The 16,326-nt window shown below is 33.9% G+C and overlaps 2 protein-coding genes across 3 annotated transcripts; one reads left to right on the forward strand and one right to left on the reverse strand.

Moving 5' to 3' along the window:
• Positions 1–500: 500 nt before the first annotated feature.
• Positions 501–7,361, forward strand: LOC122312956 (uncharacterized protein At2g33490-like). 2 transcript variants are annotated; one of them, XM_043127636.1, is made up of 12 exons: positions 501–829; positions 925–1,033; positions 1,444–1,516; positions 2,020–2,094; positions 2,868–2,929; positions 3,010–3,078; positions 4,061–4,089; positions 4,165–4,372; positions 4,459–4,695; positions 5,120–5,173; positions 5,572–6,580; positions 7,083–7,361. In XM_043127636.1, exons 3-12 carry the CDS (start codon positions 1,447–1,449, stop codon positions 7,091–7,093), a joined length of 1,824 nt encoding a protein of 607 aa, XP_042983570.1. In that variant the 5' UTR covers positions 501–829; positions 925–1,033; positions 1,444–1,446; the 3' UTR covers positions 7,094–7,361. The 2 variants fall into 2 exon arrangements, with proteins under 2 accessions (XP_042983570.1, XP_042983569.1); XM_043127635.1 differs by lacking the exon at positions 925–1,033 and having other exon boundaries at positions 502–829.
• A 523-nt stretch (positions 7,362–7,884) lies between these two features.
• LOC122312957 (leucine-rich repeat protein 1-like) lies at positions 7,885–10,722 on the reverse strand. Its single transcript, XM_043127637.1, has 7 exons — positions 10,417–10,722; positions 10,155–10,287; positions 9,499–9,570; positions 8,942–9,085; positions 8,575–8,646; positions 8,242–8,313; positions 7,885–8,139 (listed from the first exon to the last, which is right to left on the reverse strand). The coding sequence occupies exons 1-7, from the start codon at positions 10,499–10,501 to the stop codon at positions 8,061–8,063; spliced, it is 657 nt and encodes a 218-aa protein (XP_042983571.1). The 5' UTR covers positions 10,502–10,722; the 3' UTR covers positions 7,885–8,060.
• Between the last annotated feature and the right edge of the window lie 5,604 nt (positions 10,723–16,326).

Here is a 16,326-nt window from a genome sequence, read left to right on the forward strand (position 1 = left end):
TTATAATATTATTTTTATTTGAGATTTAAAAAAATTAAATTGTTTTTATTTTTTTAAATTTGAAAAAATTGTAATGATTAATTTTAAAAAGTTATAATAATTAGTTTAAATTTTTTTATTTAATTTATGTTTAAAAAGAAGATATAATAAGATGAAAATTTTAAGATGAAATATTTTATCGAATAAATTTTTATTTATTTATTTATTTATTTCGTGAAAAAAAAGAAAAAGAATGGGTGAGAGCACTGTTTGACTATTGGGCCAATGTTTTCGGCGCGCAATTTAAGTGGGTGGAGACCAATTAAAGATCACCAACATAAACTGAGTGGCATGGCTAGGCATGCTGACATGGCATCATTTCATTCGCCAATCAACTATAATGGGGTTGCATCCTGAAAGTAAAGTAAGAATAGTCAAAGTGGTATTTGAGGGAGTAATTAGGTGATATTAGTGCTAAAATAAAATAAAATAAAATGATAATATAAAATATTATTATGTATGGTAGTAACGTAAGCCCTGGAGGTCTTCCTTCCTTCTGTTCATGACGTGACAATACCACGGAGTCGAACCGGAATTTCTTCTTCCATTTCCAGCTTCTTTCTGCGTCTTCTTCATAGGCTTTTCAATACCTGAAAATTCTCAGAGCTCATATAGTGAGAAAGAGGATTTCGTTGACTCTTTATTGTTGTTTTGGGAATACGAGGATATAGAAGCGATGAAGACTCCGTTTAGAAAGTTGCGAGGTTTCGGGCTTCACAAGCACCAGCACAAGGAGCGCAGAGATATCCGGCCTTTGTCACAATTGGACGAGCTAGCTCAGGCTTCGCTGGTACACTTCTGCTTCTTCTTCTTCTTCTTATATTTTGTTTAGTTACTGAGAAGCAAAGAAGGAAAATAAAATAAATGAGAGCATTAATATCGCAGGAGAGAGCCACTTCGGTTTTTCGCACTCATCTGTCGTGAACTCCCTGGATTTCTTCTCGTTTTCCTATGGTTTCTCAGCGGCCAAACGTGTTCTTAGGTGTTCGTCTCGGTACTGTCGTTTAGTCCTGACCGGAAACTGGTTTGATTTGATCGCAACGATCCCGAATTTTAGGGTTTTTATAAATTAGGAAACGAATTCTATTCCCAGAAAATTGGTTGAGATTGAAGAAAAATAGTTCTTCAAAGCTTGAGACTTTCGTGTTCTCACTTCTCAGAATTTTTTTGCTTAAATAATGTTTGACCATGGCCTGCTGTCTTTTATGGAACTCATAAAATGCATACTATGTATCATCTTTCTAACTCAAGTTCTGCTAGCCCAGCTCGTTGCCCTGGCAACAATCTTCTCCACTAAAATCTTGCAATCAGCAGTCCCTATTAGCTGATGATTTGTTGTCTTTTATTCGTTTTTCCCCCCTTTATATGAGGTGCTTATAAATTATGGGGTCCCTGTTCTCGCAGGACATGCAAGATATGAGAGACTGCTATGATAATTTACTTTCTGCCGCAGCCGCAACTACCAACAGTGCTTATGGTACTTCATTTGTTTTGTTTGATTGTCTGATATGGCTTTTTGCTTATTATTAAAGAAAAGCAGCGGAGAGGGAAATAATCATTCATGCTTGTCTTTAGGGATACACATTATCTATTATTATCATGATATGAATAGGCAATTGGGTCTTGGTCCCTCCATGGATTTGGCTGAAATGCATAGGCAAGACCATGCAGTGGTCTTGTTGGTTGGCACTAGTAATTGGAGAATATAGTACAAATACATCGAAGTGTATTTCTAAGGCACTTGTATTTTTTCTTCTTCCTTGGACACTGTCAGATGTTGTGAAATACCAAAGGCGATTTCTGGAAATATTATAGCATTTGTGAGTTGTATATATTAAATGATGATGTGACTGGTTCAATGGCACAGAATCTTAAGTTTTAAACTCGAGCTTTGACATGATGAAATGTTAATTTTCTCATCTTAAATTGTGCTGTCTCGTTTTCGAGTAATATTCTTATGTAATCCCATTTATTTTTCAGAATTCTCAGAGTCATTGCGGGAAATGGGTGCTTGTCTTCTTGAGAAAACTGCATTGAATGATGACGAAGAAAGTGGTAAAGTGAAGAAAAACTTAATTATTCTGTCCATTTTTCTTAAATGATATAGAAAAAGTGACTTACTGCTGAACTGCATTAAGCTTCACATGAGGATCGAGTCTTGTCATCTTGAGCATTTTTAGCTTTGGAAAAAAAGGAAAGAAAATGTCCCAGTTTTTGCATGTTGGTTTCTTATTATGAGACAGAGCTCTGGTATCTCAATCTCAAATAATTTTCTTTCTTATTTGCCAGGCTAGATATGAAATCGACTTACCCCAGCCCCATGTCACCCTTTAGGCTAGACTTAAATCTTGCTCTTGGATTTTTTTGGTCTTTAAATTTGTTCAAAATGATAAAAACATAATTTGTTGTTCGGAAAGTCTAGCTTATAGGACCTACATAAGAACCCACAGTACAGGTCATTATGTTTTCTTTTCATCGATTTTTGAAAAATGGTGTGTAGCAAACAATGTTTTTTATATTGTCTTTGATATTTTCTTTCTTAAACCTAATTCTCTTGGTAGGGTTGCTATGTTTAAAATAAGACTTTGATGAAGTTGACTTGCACTCGTGTGTTGTTGAACTTGGCAAGTAATTTTGGTTTTCATATCTACTTCTAATTCTGGTTTTCATATGCGCCATGTCAACTTCACATAAAATGGCTTATCAATCCAAACCAATTATATATTATATTACTTGAACTTCAATTTGCTTCTCAGGAATACACATAAAAACAGTGTGGTTGTTTCATCAGTGAGAATTAATCTTCAGTTGCTTTTGTTCTTGTGCAGGCAGAGTTCTACTAATGCTAGGAAAAGTACAGTTTGAACTGCAGAAACTTATTGATGGATATGTGAGTCCTTGTTCTTTTGTATAAAATATGTCAGAAATCTCCTTTATTTTGGTACTGACATTTTGTTTTAAATATTTCAGCGGTCTCATATATACCAAACAATCATAATCCCATCAGAGTCTCTTCTCAATGAACTTCAAACAGTTGAGGTTTGTTCTTGTGGCTTCTTTAAAGCTAATTTTCTTTTGCTTTCCTGTCCCTTCTTGACAATCTGTTTAGTTGTTGGGCCTCTATTTCTGAAGACGGATAATATACTGCTGTGCTTTTTGATTGTCATATATTGTATTTTATTCTTTTGGTCTGGGAACAAGGCTGGAGACAGAAAAAAATGCTGAGACTTGAAGATTGACTAGAGGATTTCAGAGAGAACCAATGAGGGAAGGAAACCGAATCCGAAGCTCCCTTCTTAACAAGTGGCAGCTCAATGAGTGGCTCTATTAGTCTCCCCTTTAAAAGAGGGAAATAAAACCCTAGGGAAACCAGCTCAAGATTGAGGGAATACACAATGGTTGGTTTGGCTTAGTAGGGAAGGCAACTAGCTGGGTACCCTTAGTCTCAATTTGTGAATAGACATAGGAATTTATAAGAGGTGGTGAAAATTTATGAGAGTTCAGCCAGCTGAGTGAAAAATGAGCCAGTAAGAGGAACTTGTGATACTTGCTATTGAGATTCATGTTAGGAAAAGATTAGATGGCATGGTCAATGCTCTGTACTGCCAGTGCTCGTCCACCCCTAAGGACACAAACAAACCTATGGATCCTTTCTTGAAAAGACATACAAAAGATTTTGCAAAGCCTTGAAAAACCTTGAGAAAACTCAGGTAATTCCAACATTGCAAAAGCTTACTGCCGAAATTGCCTTTTAAAACATTTTTAAAGATCTAAATGTGCAGTTTGGGGTTGATGGTAAAATATAGAATTGTTAAGTATGTTTGTTGTCGTTTCCTTTGATTAAAGTTCTGTTGTTTAAGATTGCTTTCTTTTCTGGATTATGAATGTCTGCATCGAATGCTTACCTTTTAATGGGGCTGGATTTTGACATATAGTTATAACTTATATGTACAAATATTGTAGTTTTTAATTGACCATATAAAATGACAGTCAACGTGCTTTTCCTTTCATGGTGATGCAGGAGATGAAGCGCCAATGTGATGAGAAAAGGTTCAAGAATTTATATTCTGTGTGTGTTCGTACATATGTAAATAACTTCTTCTCATTATGGTACTTGATCTGCAGGGATGTATATGATTATATGATAACAAGACAGAGAGAAAAAGGGGGATCAAGAAGTGGAAAAGGAGAGAGTTTTTCCATGCAGCAGTTAGAAACCGCTCGTGATGAATTTGATGAGGAAGCAGCCTTTTATGTTTTCCGGTTGAAATCTCTAAAGCAAGGACAATCACGAAGTCTTCTTACACAAGCAGCTCGTCACCATGCTGCTCAGGTTTTTTTTCTCTCTTCTCATCTTCATCTTTGTAAAAGAAATTCCTTCTTTAACTTGATGCTCTTTTTTTTCCTGCTTGAAAACAGTTGTGTTTCTTGAAGAAGGCGGTTAAATCTCTTGAGGCAGTAGAACCGCATGTGAAATTGATAACTGAACAGCAGCATATTGATTACCATTTCATCGAACTTCACGATGGGGATGAAAGCGATAACGATGATGACAATGACGATGACTATGATATGCATGATGATAGTGAATTGAGTTTTGACTATGGACAAAATGATCTGGAGCATGATGTTTCTACATCCCAAAAATCAATGGAGGTGACTATTTTCCCTGCTTCTAGCGGAGAACTAGTAGACATATGTTTCTTCTCTTTTTGAAATAAATTTATCGGTCAGACAAAATAAATTAGTAATCAACTATGTATATACACTTGCGTGGACACATAGCACCCACACAATGCACACATTTATTTTCTATACATGCTTGTCCCAACTCCAGAGAGCTTCAAGATCATGCGCATATGTTATGATTTTTAGAGTTATTTGTTTAACGGCATTCTTTCACTTTGATTAGTGGATAAAAGAAATTTTGTTCTTTTCCAGTCAAAGCGCCATCCTAATAAATAAAATGGATAGTGAACGTATAGAGATCATACTTATATTTTAAAATTTATGAAGTATTACATTTTTTACATAAGTTCAAATCTCATCTTGACTTGTTACTATACAATGTTTTATGCAGCTCAATCAGGTGGATATTACATTTCCCCAGGTTGCAACTCTGGAAGCCATCAAGGTGAAGAGCCTGTTTTGTTATTGATTCTTTTGTTCATAGTGAGCACGGTACACTGTAATTTTGGTATTTTTTTAAAAACTGCAACATGCTTTTCTGCTAACCATCATATATGCATGATCTTATGATAAAAGTAACCTTGTCTATGCATGCGTGTAATAATATCATGCATCTGGTCACTCTTGAATTAGGATTTTATCAGTCTTCCTAAATTGGGGTCATTAGATTGGATTGGATAGGATTGGTTCTGACAAAACACATTCTATAGCTCATACAGCAACTCCAGAACCTGGATATTTTATTACATTTACTTTTCCCTCAAAAGTGTTAGATCTTCAAGATGCAGAAAACGTCAACATTGTAGTTTCTGAGTATATGGCTTCTTTTTGTTATTTTTGCAGGAAAATCTGGATTGGCCTGACAGTAATTCTTTTACTTACAAGGCTAGGCCAGGTAGTCAATCAGCCCCACTCTTTGCTGAGAATAAATTTGGTTCTGCTGAAAGAACTGGGCAGATGCGGCCATCATCAACACGGAAGTTGCAGACGTATGTACTACCCACTCCAGTTGATATGAAGAGTTCAATTTCTGCTGGAACGGTTAATCTGATGCTCCACAAAACACAGACTCCTCCTATCGACCACGCTAGGAATTTGTGGCATTCATCCCCATTGGATCCAAAAAAATATGAAAAAATTTTTGTAGACGAGAAACTCTCCAGACCCACAGAAATATCCGCTCAGTCTGTACTCAAAGAGAGAATCAACAACACCGCATCCACTCTCTTGCCTCCTTCAGCTGATGGGATTTTATTTCCGCATCACTATACATTTGCAGCTTCTGATCCCAAAAAACTCAAAAGATATGCTTTTTCTGGTCCATTAAAGAGTGAGCCATGGCCCACCAAGCTAGTGTCAGTGGAACGCCCCCATTTGAATTCTGGACCTCTTCTTCGAAATCCAGCATCTTATCTTCCATCAACATCTCCAAAAGCATCTCCTATTACTTCCCCTACTTTTGTGTCCTCGCCTAGAATAAGTGAGCTTCATGAACTTCCTAGGCCCCCTGCAAGTTCAACCCCCAAGTCTTCAAGACCTGAGGGTTGGGCTGGTCATTCAGCCCCCTTGGGGTCCAAGGATCAATTGCTTTCTGCTATAAAGAAATCAGTTGTGTCAAATGCAGCATCTCCATTGCCAACCCCTCCACAAACAATTTCACGTAGTTTCTCCATACCTTCAAGTAGTTCTAGCGTGAGTACTTCCCATACATCGAGACCCCTGCAAGCTCTTCATGGTATGGAGATGGCGGAAGACGTTTCTTCACCCCCTCTGACACCCGTAGCCCTTTCTAGCAGTAGGCTGTCATCATCAACTAATTCTGACACTGTTACTCGCACGGTTGAAATTAGAGGTAATTTTTTAGAACTGTGATTTTGTCTTCTATCTTAAAATATACGCATTAGAGGATTTCATGACTGAAAATACAGATTCTAGGGGCTCATACGAACACTATATGACACAATTTTCTTTTTTTAATAATCTGAATATGCTTGATGACATTTGATTTGTGATCCATCAATTTGTAAGCCCATGTAGTAACTCTAGGGTGTCTCAAGCATCACTCAACCCTAAATACCCCTAAACGAAGTTATGGGTGTGATACAAATGGATTCAGATGTGTTATTGGATGGGGTTTTTACTTTTTATTTTTTATTTTTTTATTCGTGCAATACATTTCCACAAGCTGCCTGTACTTATTCTACACTTAGAATATAATTGTTCCAATTTCAGTTAGCTAAGAAATGTATTCCGGATGTTGATAAATTATTGATGTGGATCTAGTACTCTTTCCACTTGGTGTGCGTATAAGCACATAATCTTCTATATTTAACTGTTGATAAATTTGTACACAGGTGCGGATTGATTCCATTAAATATTCAGTGACAATTTTGTTTTCGATTTAGCTACCAAAGACATGGGAGCAAGAATGCTTGTCACCTTTTCGTACAGCTGAAGATCTGTAAATGTTTCCTTCACCTACAATTTCTACTCATTTCTCGTATCTGCCATGTTCACCGAATAAGCAATAGATTTATTAAATAAATGTAATGTTTTCCATCATTCTTTGGAGAGTTTTGTATTTTCTGCAACTACCTAAATAGTCAATTGCTCTTTTTCTTTCTATCGTATAATTCATGTTGGCTCTCTACTTTCCCTGGCTTTTTAGGTAAAGCAAGTTTTCTTATGAGTTAAGACTATGATCCTTCTTTCTGAATAGTTGAATGTTTCAGAAATTCCAAGTGATGGATAAATCAGTGCATGTTTGGTTGTCCCATGAAACTGCAATCTGCTTCACTCTACTTATGGGAGTTGGAAAAATAAAATGATCTTATTGCAAAATAAATATAAATAAAAAAACAGGATGCATAATTTATCGTGGGTGACTGTCACTATCTTTCATATTTTAGAGTTATTTTATTCTCAAAACAGTATGTAGATGTGTAGAATACACTGGCTTTATTTGATTTAAATGATAAGATTTGATTTACAAGATTTTAAATTTTAAATTTCTTTTCAAATCAAACTATGCCATGGAAGTATTTTATTTAGTGTATTCTAGACACCAACTTAAAAATAGAATTTTCGTTTTTCATAAAGAGAACAACACAGGCAGAATTATTACGTAATCAAATACAGATTACAAAAAAAAGGGGGTAGTTGAAAGTTTGAGACTTGAATATTAAATATGGAAGATAAACATGTCGGTACTATAAGAGGGTTTCTCGGTGTTATAGCTATATATATTAGTGAGACATAAAGCTCTTCGATCTAAAGAGACATTAGACGGAAGAAATTGGCAACATGATATGTATTTGCCTTTCGAGGGTACATCATTCGCAGCTTCCTCCCACATCGTATCTCACGAATCCCATCAGTTCTGGTCCTTCAAGTCTTGGATTATTCTTGAAACTGCACTCAAACAATCAGCAACAGAAGCTAAAACCTCAAAAAGCTTGAAAATTTTATTACTCTCTATATAGAAGACGACTATGGGTGTAAATAATCAATTACCTCTCCTCCGAGAGCTTGGAAAAGGAGCCCGAGGTTGAGAATGTGCCACACAAATCGTTGTGTGACACGTCACTACACAATAATTCCCACCAACTTGATTAGGCCGAAGAAAGTTTGAAGGAAGAGAGAGTGTATATATTTAGAGCAATACTATATACAGTCGTAGAATTGTAAATGTCGAGCAATCGCTTTGAAAAAGAGTGGAGTCTACGATTAAAAAGTTAGTTTTTTTTTCATGTGGGTCTCATATTAATTTATTTTTTTCAAAGTGACTGCACGCCGTTTGTACAACCACGACTGCAAATAAAGAGACGTTTTACACACAAAACTTACAGGATCTTGAGGTTTCCAAGTTTAGTAAGTTCCCTGGGTATTCTTCCAGTCAGGTTATTGCTGTTCAATCGCCTGTATGTAGTGAACAGCAAGCAAAAGATGTTCATCTTTAAATGCCCATAAAAGGGAAATGGATCACACATTAATTACTTGGTCCCACAAATGGGAAAGAAAGATGCAAATGAAATTGGGCACTACATTTTCTAATGTCCACATAAATTTTTCAGACAACATTAAATGAGCAATACTTCATGAATCTATCTCTTTTCCACTTGAATCTCTCAATTTCAAATAAAAACTTCAAGGATCTTTTTCTGAAATGATGAGCAAGTAACAAATACTGATCAGAGTACAGAGAAATGCTTACAGGAACTTGAGATTGGAGAGCTTAGAGAGGGAGGCAGGGATGGACCCAGTCAAGTTATTGTGATAAAGATCCAAGCTAACTAGGCTCTTCAGTCCACCAAGCTCCTCTGGTATGGATCCCACCAAGTTGTTCATGTACAATTCACTGCAAAACAGCAGTGAACACTTACCAACCAGACCGTATTTTATTAAATGCTGCATGCATCTTCCAACATATAATAGTGAATTTAACACCAAATCTATTAGGGTCCATGATCCAATGGGTGATGGGACTAGCTAGCTTGTGGGGGTAGGAAACATTGATGAATGCTTTTCAGCTACTGTATCACCCACTACAAACTTTCACATGGGGCGGGCAGATCTTTCAAGCCTGTTCTGCATTCTATGATTTTTGTTTGCAAAATCATCAAAGTTTTGTCTGCATAATCTATTTTTGGTTTGTTTTTACCGACAAGAATGTATTGCCACATCTTTTTTTAAGTAACTGACTGGTAGACATTTCAGCCAGAAATACAAATATTAAAACCTGGATAGCATTCTTGTAGCAGGAGTACTTACAGATACTGAAGACGCTCAAGCTTCCCCAGCTCTGGAACCAAGCTGCCCGACAGCTTTGCATTTCCGAGGTCACTGCAAATATCATCATGCCCTCTTAAACTCCATAGAATAAAGATTACAACATACGATATGATTTAAATTTTTCATTTCAACCTGCAGTTAAAATTAAACAATATTTTCATTTCTTATTTCCATTTCTTCCTTGTACTGCCACAATGACCCAGTAGTCTCTTGCAGTCTTTTCGTTATAGGATATTAGGATGTTCAAAAATTTTAGTGGCGCAAAGGATAAAGGAAAAGTACAGAATTACACTGCTTGCTCAGAGAGAGTAAAGTTAAGTTTGGACTGGAAACCAATCACCATGGGAGACAGAAAATTCAGAGTTTCACGGGTGAAATAACAACGTCAGACAGCCAGAAAAATAAATTAAGCTATTTCTATATATATTAATATAATATTTACCAAAAATATGTTGTTTATATGCAAATAAAAAAAAGGATAATCAAATAAGAAGGCTTTGACAGTTTAAAGAACTCAAAATAGGCAGAGAAACTGATGAATGAAATTAACACAAGCCACAGTAGTTAGACGTTGAGAAGATAGAAAGAAAAAGGACATGGAAAACAGCAGAGAGCTAAGGGAATATGTGACTTACAGTCGAGTAACTCGATTATCACCGTCGCAAGTAACGTGGAACCAAGTGCAGGGATCCACTAAGGTCGGATCCCAGCTCTCCAGAACACCATTCGGATCCTTCACAGCTCTCCTCATTGCGTACAGAGCGTCCCCTGTTGATCAAAGCACCAAAACAGTATTTAAGAATATTACGCCGGAGGCATAGTCAAAAGAAGTACTGTGTTAAATAATAATATAAATCATGATGCAAGTACACACAGATTTAAGATTCTTTTTTGTACCTTCTGAGTTTGCATTTGTAGTTGCTGAAAGGGTTGATAGAAGAAGAAAAGCAAGAAGAAGATGAAACATGGCCCAGATCTTCATTAGCAAATCTTGGGAGCTGTGGTTAAAGCTCTAGAACCTCAAAGGGAGTTCAAAGTCAAGATGCTTATGAACACACTGAGAGAGAGAGAGAGAGAGAGAGAGAGAGAGAGAGAGAGTTGGCTCTTTTCTACCAAGCAAGGAATCTGAGCATTGTTGGGAGAATTTATAGAGCCCATCAAAAGGAACTGCTAGTTGTGTTGGCCAAACCAAAACGATGATTCCAACTTTTTTCTCAAGTTTTCTAATAAATGTGGGTAAAGTTGAATACATTTAATTCAATTGGGGGGTTGATATTGCATGCTGTAGAACACTTCTTTGTGGGTGTGATTGTTAATAGGAAAAATATAGTTGAAAGTATAATTGTGTACTAATCTGTGTATTAATGTGATGTGATTGGTCAAAAAGTAGATTTTATTAAAAACAATGTTAATTTAAATTTTAAGTATGAATAAATCAATATTGATACATAAATTAGTGCGTAACTGTATTTGTATGTAGCAGAACTATTGTTAATATTACTATTAGAAGTCTTAATAGCATGCTATTTTATAGGGAAAAAAAAAAAACATTTCACTACTCTTTGATGTGATGGATCAGAGTGGCAGGAGTTCATGAAAAAACACATGATATTCATGATGATGTGTATGATGGTACATTCATGAAATGGTAAAGTAGTAGGTAAATTTAATTAATTTGTTAACATCTCTGTCACGAATACCTTTCATAACATGCGTAGATACATCTTTGCCATAATTGCCTTTAATTGATGTTACTTTAAATTTAGAATGAGAACAGCTTTCAGTTATGGCTGACTAGTAAAGTCATGTTGGGTGGGGCAAAATTTCTGCTGGACTCAAAGGACAGTGGTATTGATAAAAGTTTTGTCATTTACAAGTAAATTTACATATTAATATATACATATATATATATATATATAACATTATTTCTTGTAAATCTATCATCTAATGTTACGTCATAGGATAATGAGAAAATCGATAATAAATAGATTTTTTTCTTATATATATAAATTTAATTTAAACTTGTTTTACAAATCAAATATTTTTCATGTGTTTCATTCACATCGACTTCTAAATAAAATAACCCTTTACAAACCTTGCAATAAATAATCCTTATTTGGCATGTGGCCCTTAATCTGAATTTATAAACAGTAAACTTTGATATATTTAAATAGTAAAAATATAATTTTTTTTTTTTTCCCCATCTCCCTTCCCATATGGATGCTTATTTAAATTTAAATTTAAATTTGGTAAACAGAGAGTAGGATGGATATTGGATTGCATGCATGCATGTCAGCATTGAAAGATGAGATCAGAAGGGCAATGGGTGGGAGAATCCAGCAATGTATCCTATGAACTCCAAAAATCTTTTGAACACTGTAAGAGCCAAAAGAGATAGACCAGAATAATTGAGATCCGGGCATCTGTAAACTGACACACTTGCCTGCTTTTGCAGTTTGTATATATTATGTTTTTTGAAAATACTAAGAATATAATATCTATACGGAAAGTCAAATAATATTTAAAGTTATAAAATGTATAAATATTGTATAATTTTATTAAAAATATAAATAAATATATAATTTATATGAAAAAAATTAATTTTTTAATAATGAACTCTATTCTTTTTTTAAAATAATTATACTATAATTATACATTTTAAGATTATATGTAACATTACTTATAATATATATTTATTCTTTCTTTTTTTCTTTTTTATTTTTTTCATTCAAGGTTGGAGAATCAAAAGAGTTGGACAAAGACAAGAGTGCAAGGCAATAGGGAATAATGTAACTTGGGAATTTGTGGTGGTCGGGCCGACATATATTGTTTATTATGTTCAATAAATTATATTCCAGCACTGCTTATTGATGTTAAAAAATTTGTTGATACCCAGATTCGGCATTGAGAGGCTCCATTTTAAAGGAGCTACTACAAGTCAACCGAATTCTATAAATGAAATCAAATCGCTTGGATTCACTCTTATCCACCTCTTTATAATAATAAGTTTCAATGAGTATGATGATATTCATTCCTTCACTAATATTTAATGATATTTATACAATTATTTTATTATTAATAATAATTATTGTGATAGTTTTACTTTATGAAAAGCAATAAAATATTTTATTTTAAATTTTTCTATTCAAAAAAAAATATTTTATTTATATTATTACTCGAATAATAGAATGAAAGAAGATCATCTATGCTGGTTAATCTGGACACAATATTTCTACTGTAATTAACGATGAATTTGTCAAAGTGAAGACGATAGAAACAGAAGAAAACAAAACGAGTATTGGAGAATCTAGCCACCATAACTTAGATCATGGCCAAGAATAAAACCAAAAGGAGCAGTAATTAATTGCTGCATGTGATCAGATACTCGTCTTTTAATGCAGTATGCATGCGTAATTGTTGGGGTCCATGGTTAAATTATATATGAATCTCTATTCAAATTTAAGGGTAAGAAATAGATATTACGATATTTATTATCGTCTATATAAATATAGACTTTAGATAATATTGTCTTTTTTCATTAGAAGTCTTTAAATTTGAATAAGAAACTGAATTCTTTTAGATATGATGTGCATGTGAATGTGTATGTTTGGTTTTCGAAAGAGAAGTGGGACACTAAAGATCACCTTAATTTGTCATATTAGATTGATATTAGGATCATATCAACTATACACGATCTCCTTAAAAGGAGTGATTTGACAAAGCTCAAAGCATCAACAGTACAACTTTCCCGCTTTTTTTTCAATTCATTTCAATTGATGATGATAAAAAGGGACAAGAGGGTTGAAGAAGCACTAAAAGGGCAGCTTCTTATTCTGCTTATCTGTTGAAATAGATTTAAATAAAAATAAATAAATAAATAAAAGAAGCATTGAGTGTAAAATAACTACCCCACCAAGGTCGAATTTTTTCAAATATTCCACCCCCATTCTAAAAATTAAAACTTTAAAAAATGAGTGGATGGTTGACTATACATACATATATATATATATACTCTGATGTGTCATGTTAATTTAAGAGAAATACTATAGCTACAAAATGATTATATAAAATTAATCTCACAAACTGATGTGTTTTAATATAGTTTGTCAAATTGTAAAATTGGTTTTATTATAAGGCAGATCTGACAGATTACGTAAAGTTATGTCAGTTTGTGAGATTATTTTTACATAATCCTTAATGCAAAGCATTATAAATAGACAGTGAGAATCAATCTAGAGGTACTACCCATCATATCTTAAATATTCCATCCACGTGAATTTATAAATTTTTTACATTTTTTTGTCCACTTAATTCAACTACAGTCATGCTTTCATTATTTATTTATAACATTTTTTTTTTGTAATTATATATGAATTATCAAAAGTTAGTGATTCTACAATCCACTAAAAAAGAAAAAAAAATTAAGGGAGCCAGCTTAATTTTTTATACACGAGAATTTAAATGGGGACAAAGCATGCCCCAAAAAAAAAAAAAAAAAAAAAAAAAGAATTATTTGAGTGGTAAGGTTAATTAATGTGGGCTCAAGATAGCAATAATAAGTTTGAAAAAAAGAAGAACAAAACAAGGGTCAAAACGACCTTTTAGTTTAAATAATGAAACTGGACACCATGTTGCAATTAAGGCAGCCAACTTCATAGTGACTTTCCCTCCTCTGACAATTTCAATTTTTTAAAGAATCACCCAAAGTAGTTTTACTTGATCAAATAATGTTATATATAGTTGTAGAATACATAAATATCGTGCATTCGTTTTGAAAAAGAGTAAGCTTTATTATTAAAAAATTAATTTTGTTTTATGTGAATCTTATATTTATTCACTTTTTTCAAAGTGATTGTACGGCACTTGTATACTCACGACTGCAACTATAATTTCTCTTACTTGGTTTGCTAGTTGTCCAAGACCCTCTTATTAACTTTTGAAAGACATATATGTCTTCAATCCATGGACATTTTCAACTCTATAAACTCAAACAACCATTATCTTGATTATACATAAACAAAAGCAAAGAGAACCTAAAAAAAGCAAAGAGGCTTGTAATGATCGATACTTCATAATATAATCGATAAACGCATAACGTGTTGGATCCACTTAATTGATTAACTTTATTAAATTTATTAATCGATTAAATATTCTACTTGTTGAATCCACTTATTAAAGAAAGTTTGACAAACACATAACGTGTGTGTATTAATATGATTTAAATTCGTCTTATAATGGGCAGCTACTTGGTATTATCCTGTTGGTAATTACCTAGAGGTTATGGTGGAGACAATGTAAAGCACGGATGGAAAGAGTGCTAGAATTTATGAGACTAGTGTGGGGCTCCATCAAACACTAGCTTTCATGGATTGCTTTGAAATTCAAGGAAACAAATGAACTATCTCGACAAGATGAGGAGATTCTTCGTTGCTTAAACATGCCAATAAAACAACCAAAAAATGTGGTGGTTAAACAAGTCACATGGTCTTGACTAAAAACAGAGCAGTTTAAACTGAATGTAGACAGTTGTTCTATGGGAAACCCGGGCACTTCTGGTGCTGGTGGAGTAGCTAGAAATGATACAGGAGATTTGGTTTGTGGGTTTGCTTATTATACAAGTTATAACTTGAATAATGCGGTGAAGGTAATGAGGTTGCTTTATGGTCTTTGGCATGTGTGTTCTTTGGATTTAACAAAAGTGGAAATTAAGATGGATTCATTGCTTGTCATTCAATGGTTGAAGGCTAAAAGGTGTGGATTGTGGTACTTGGAAGATTATTGGGATGAGATACTTAAAAGGCTAGAAGGGCTAAGATATTCTATTAATCATTCTTACAGAGAAACAAATGCAGATGCAGATGATTTGGCTCATAGGGGAGCTAAGGGTCGGAATGGTGTGTGGTTTTCTTCTTCGGATATTCTTGTGTTATTGAAAGGAATAGTTAGACTGGATAAGGGGAGTTTTCCTTACCTTATGAAAGTTAGGTAATATTGTTTTTAAGATAGGTTTTTTTTTTTTTTTTTTTTTTTTCAGATTTATGGTTTTATTTGTATAGTGGTTTGAGTAGTATATCAAGTTTTGATGCCTAGGTATGGATTTATTGAATAATTGTTACCCCCAGCTGTTTGGTTGTTACCACAATATTACTCCGTTATAAATAAAAGTTTATCAATAAAATTGAAGTTCTGTCTTCTTTTATAAAAAACTAAAACAAAAAGTTTTCAAATGATAAGTAATTTAACAATAAGTTGCAAGATGGTATGGAGAGATACTCATTTTTTATATTTATATATTTACTGGATTCTAATTTCTATTTATAAATTATTGGGCAGGTCAAATTATAGCTTGACCATAGAATACCAAACTCCAATCACCCTCTCGTATCTGTGTTTACTCCAAAGTCTGAGAAGGGCTTTTCAGATATCAGGTAACCAACGTCCAGTCCATAATCTTTGGGCCTAGCCTGGTTTTGCACACATCAAGGTCAAAGTTAATAGAATAAGCCCATGCCATCATGTTCACGAGGGTAGTTTAGAAGAAATCACAAGCATGTATGTTTGAGAATTGCTTAGTTAATCTTATAAAAATAAACTTTTAAACTGGCTTAATTTGATATGAAATATTATATTATAAAACCTTTTTTTATTATTATAATGTAGATATAACGTTTTACATCAAGTTACATTAACATGTAAGTTTCTTTTACAGAATTCTTGTGCAGACCTTAACACTTCTCTATATGTTATAGACATCATCAATATAAGAGCTACAAAGCAGAATGTAGATGAATCAAGCAGATGACTCGA

Source organism: Carya illinoinensis, chromosome 6, assembly GCF_018687715.1.
Source record: "Carya illinoinensis cultivar Pawnee chromosome 6, C.illinoinensisPawnee_v1, whole genome shotgun sequence".
NCBI lineage: Eukaryota > Viridiplantae > Streptophyta > Magnoliopsida > Fagales > Juglandaceae > Carya > Carya illinoinensis.

What these genes read in the sequence shown, in the direction of transcription:
- LOC122312956 (XM_043127635.1), top strand. Translation starts at nt 716, where the DNA reads ATGAAGACTCCGTTTAGAAAGTTGCGAGGTTTCGGGCTTCACAAGCAC. An exon ending in AGCTAGCTCAGGCTTCGCTG is followed by an intron (nt 830 to 1,443) that starts GTACACTTCTGC and finishes CTGTTCTCGCAG; the next exon opens with GACATGCAAGATATGAGAGA. An exon ending in ATGAACTTCAAACAGTTGAG is followed by an intron (nt 3,079 to 4,060) that starts GTTTGTTCTTGT and finishes ATGGTGATGCAG; the next exon opens with GAGATGAAGCGCCAATGTGA.
- LOC122312957 (XM_043127637.1), bottom strand. Translation starts at nt 10,501, where the DNA reads ATGAAGATCTGGGCCATGTTTCATCTTCTTCTTGCTTTTCTTCTTCTA. An exon ending in CTCTCCAATCTCAAGTTCCT is followed by an intron (nt 8,647 to 8,941) that starts GTAAGCATTTCT and finishes CACTACATACAG; the next exon opens with GCGATTGAACAGCAATAACC. An exon ending in CTTGGAAACCTCAAGATCCT is followed by an intron (nt 8,314 to 8,574) that starts GTAAGTTTTGTG and finishes ATTATTGTGTAG; the next exon opens with TGACGTGTCACACAACGATT.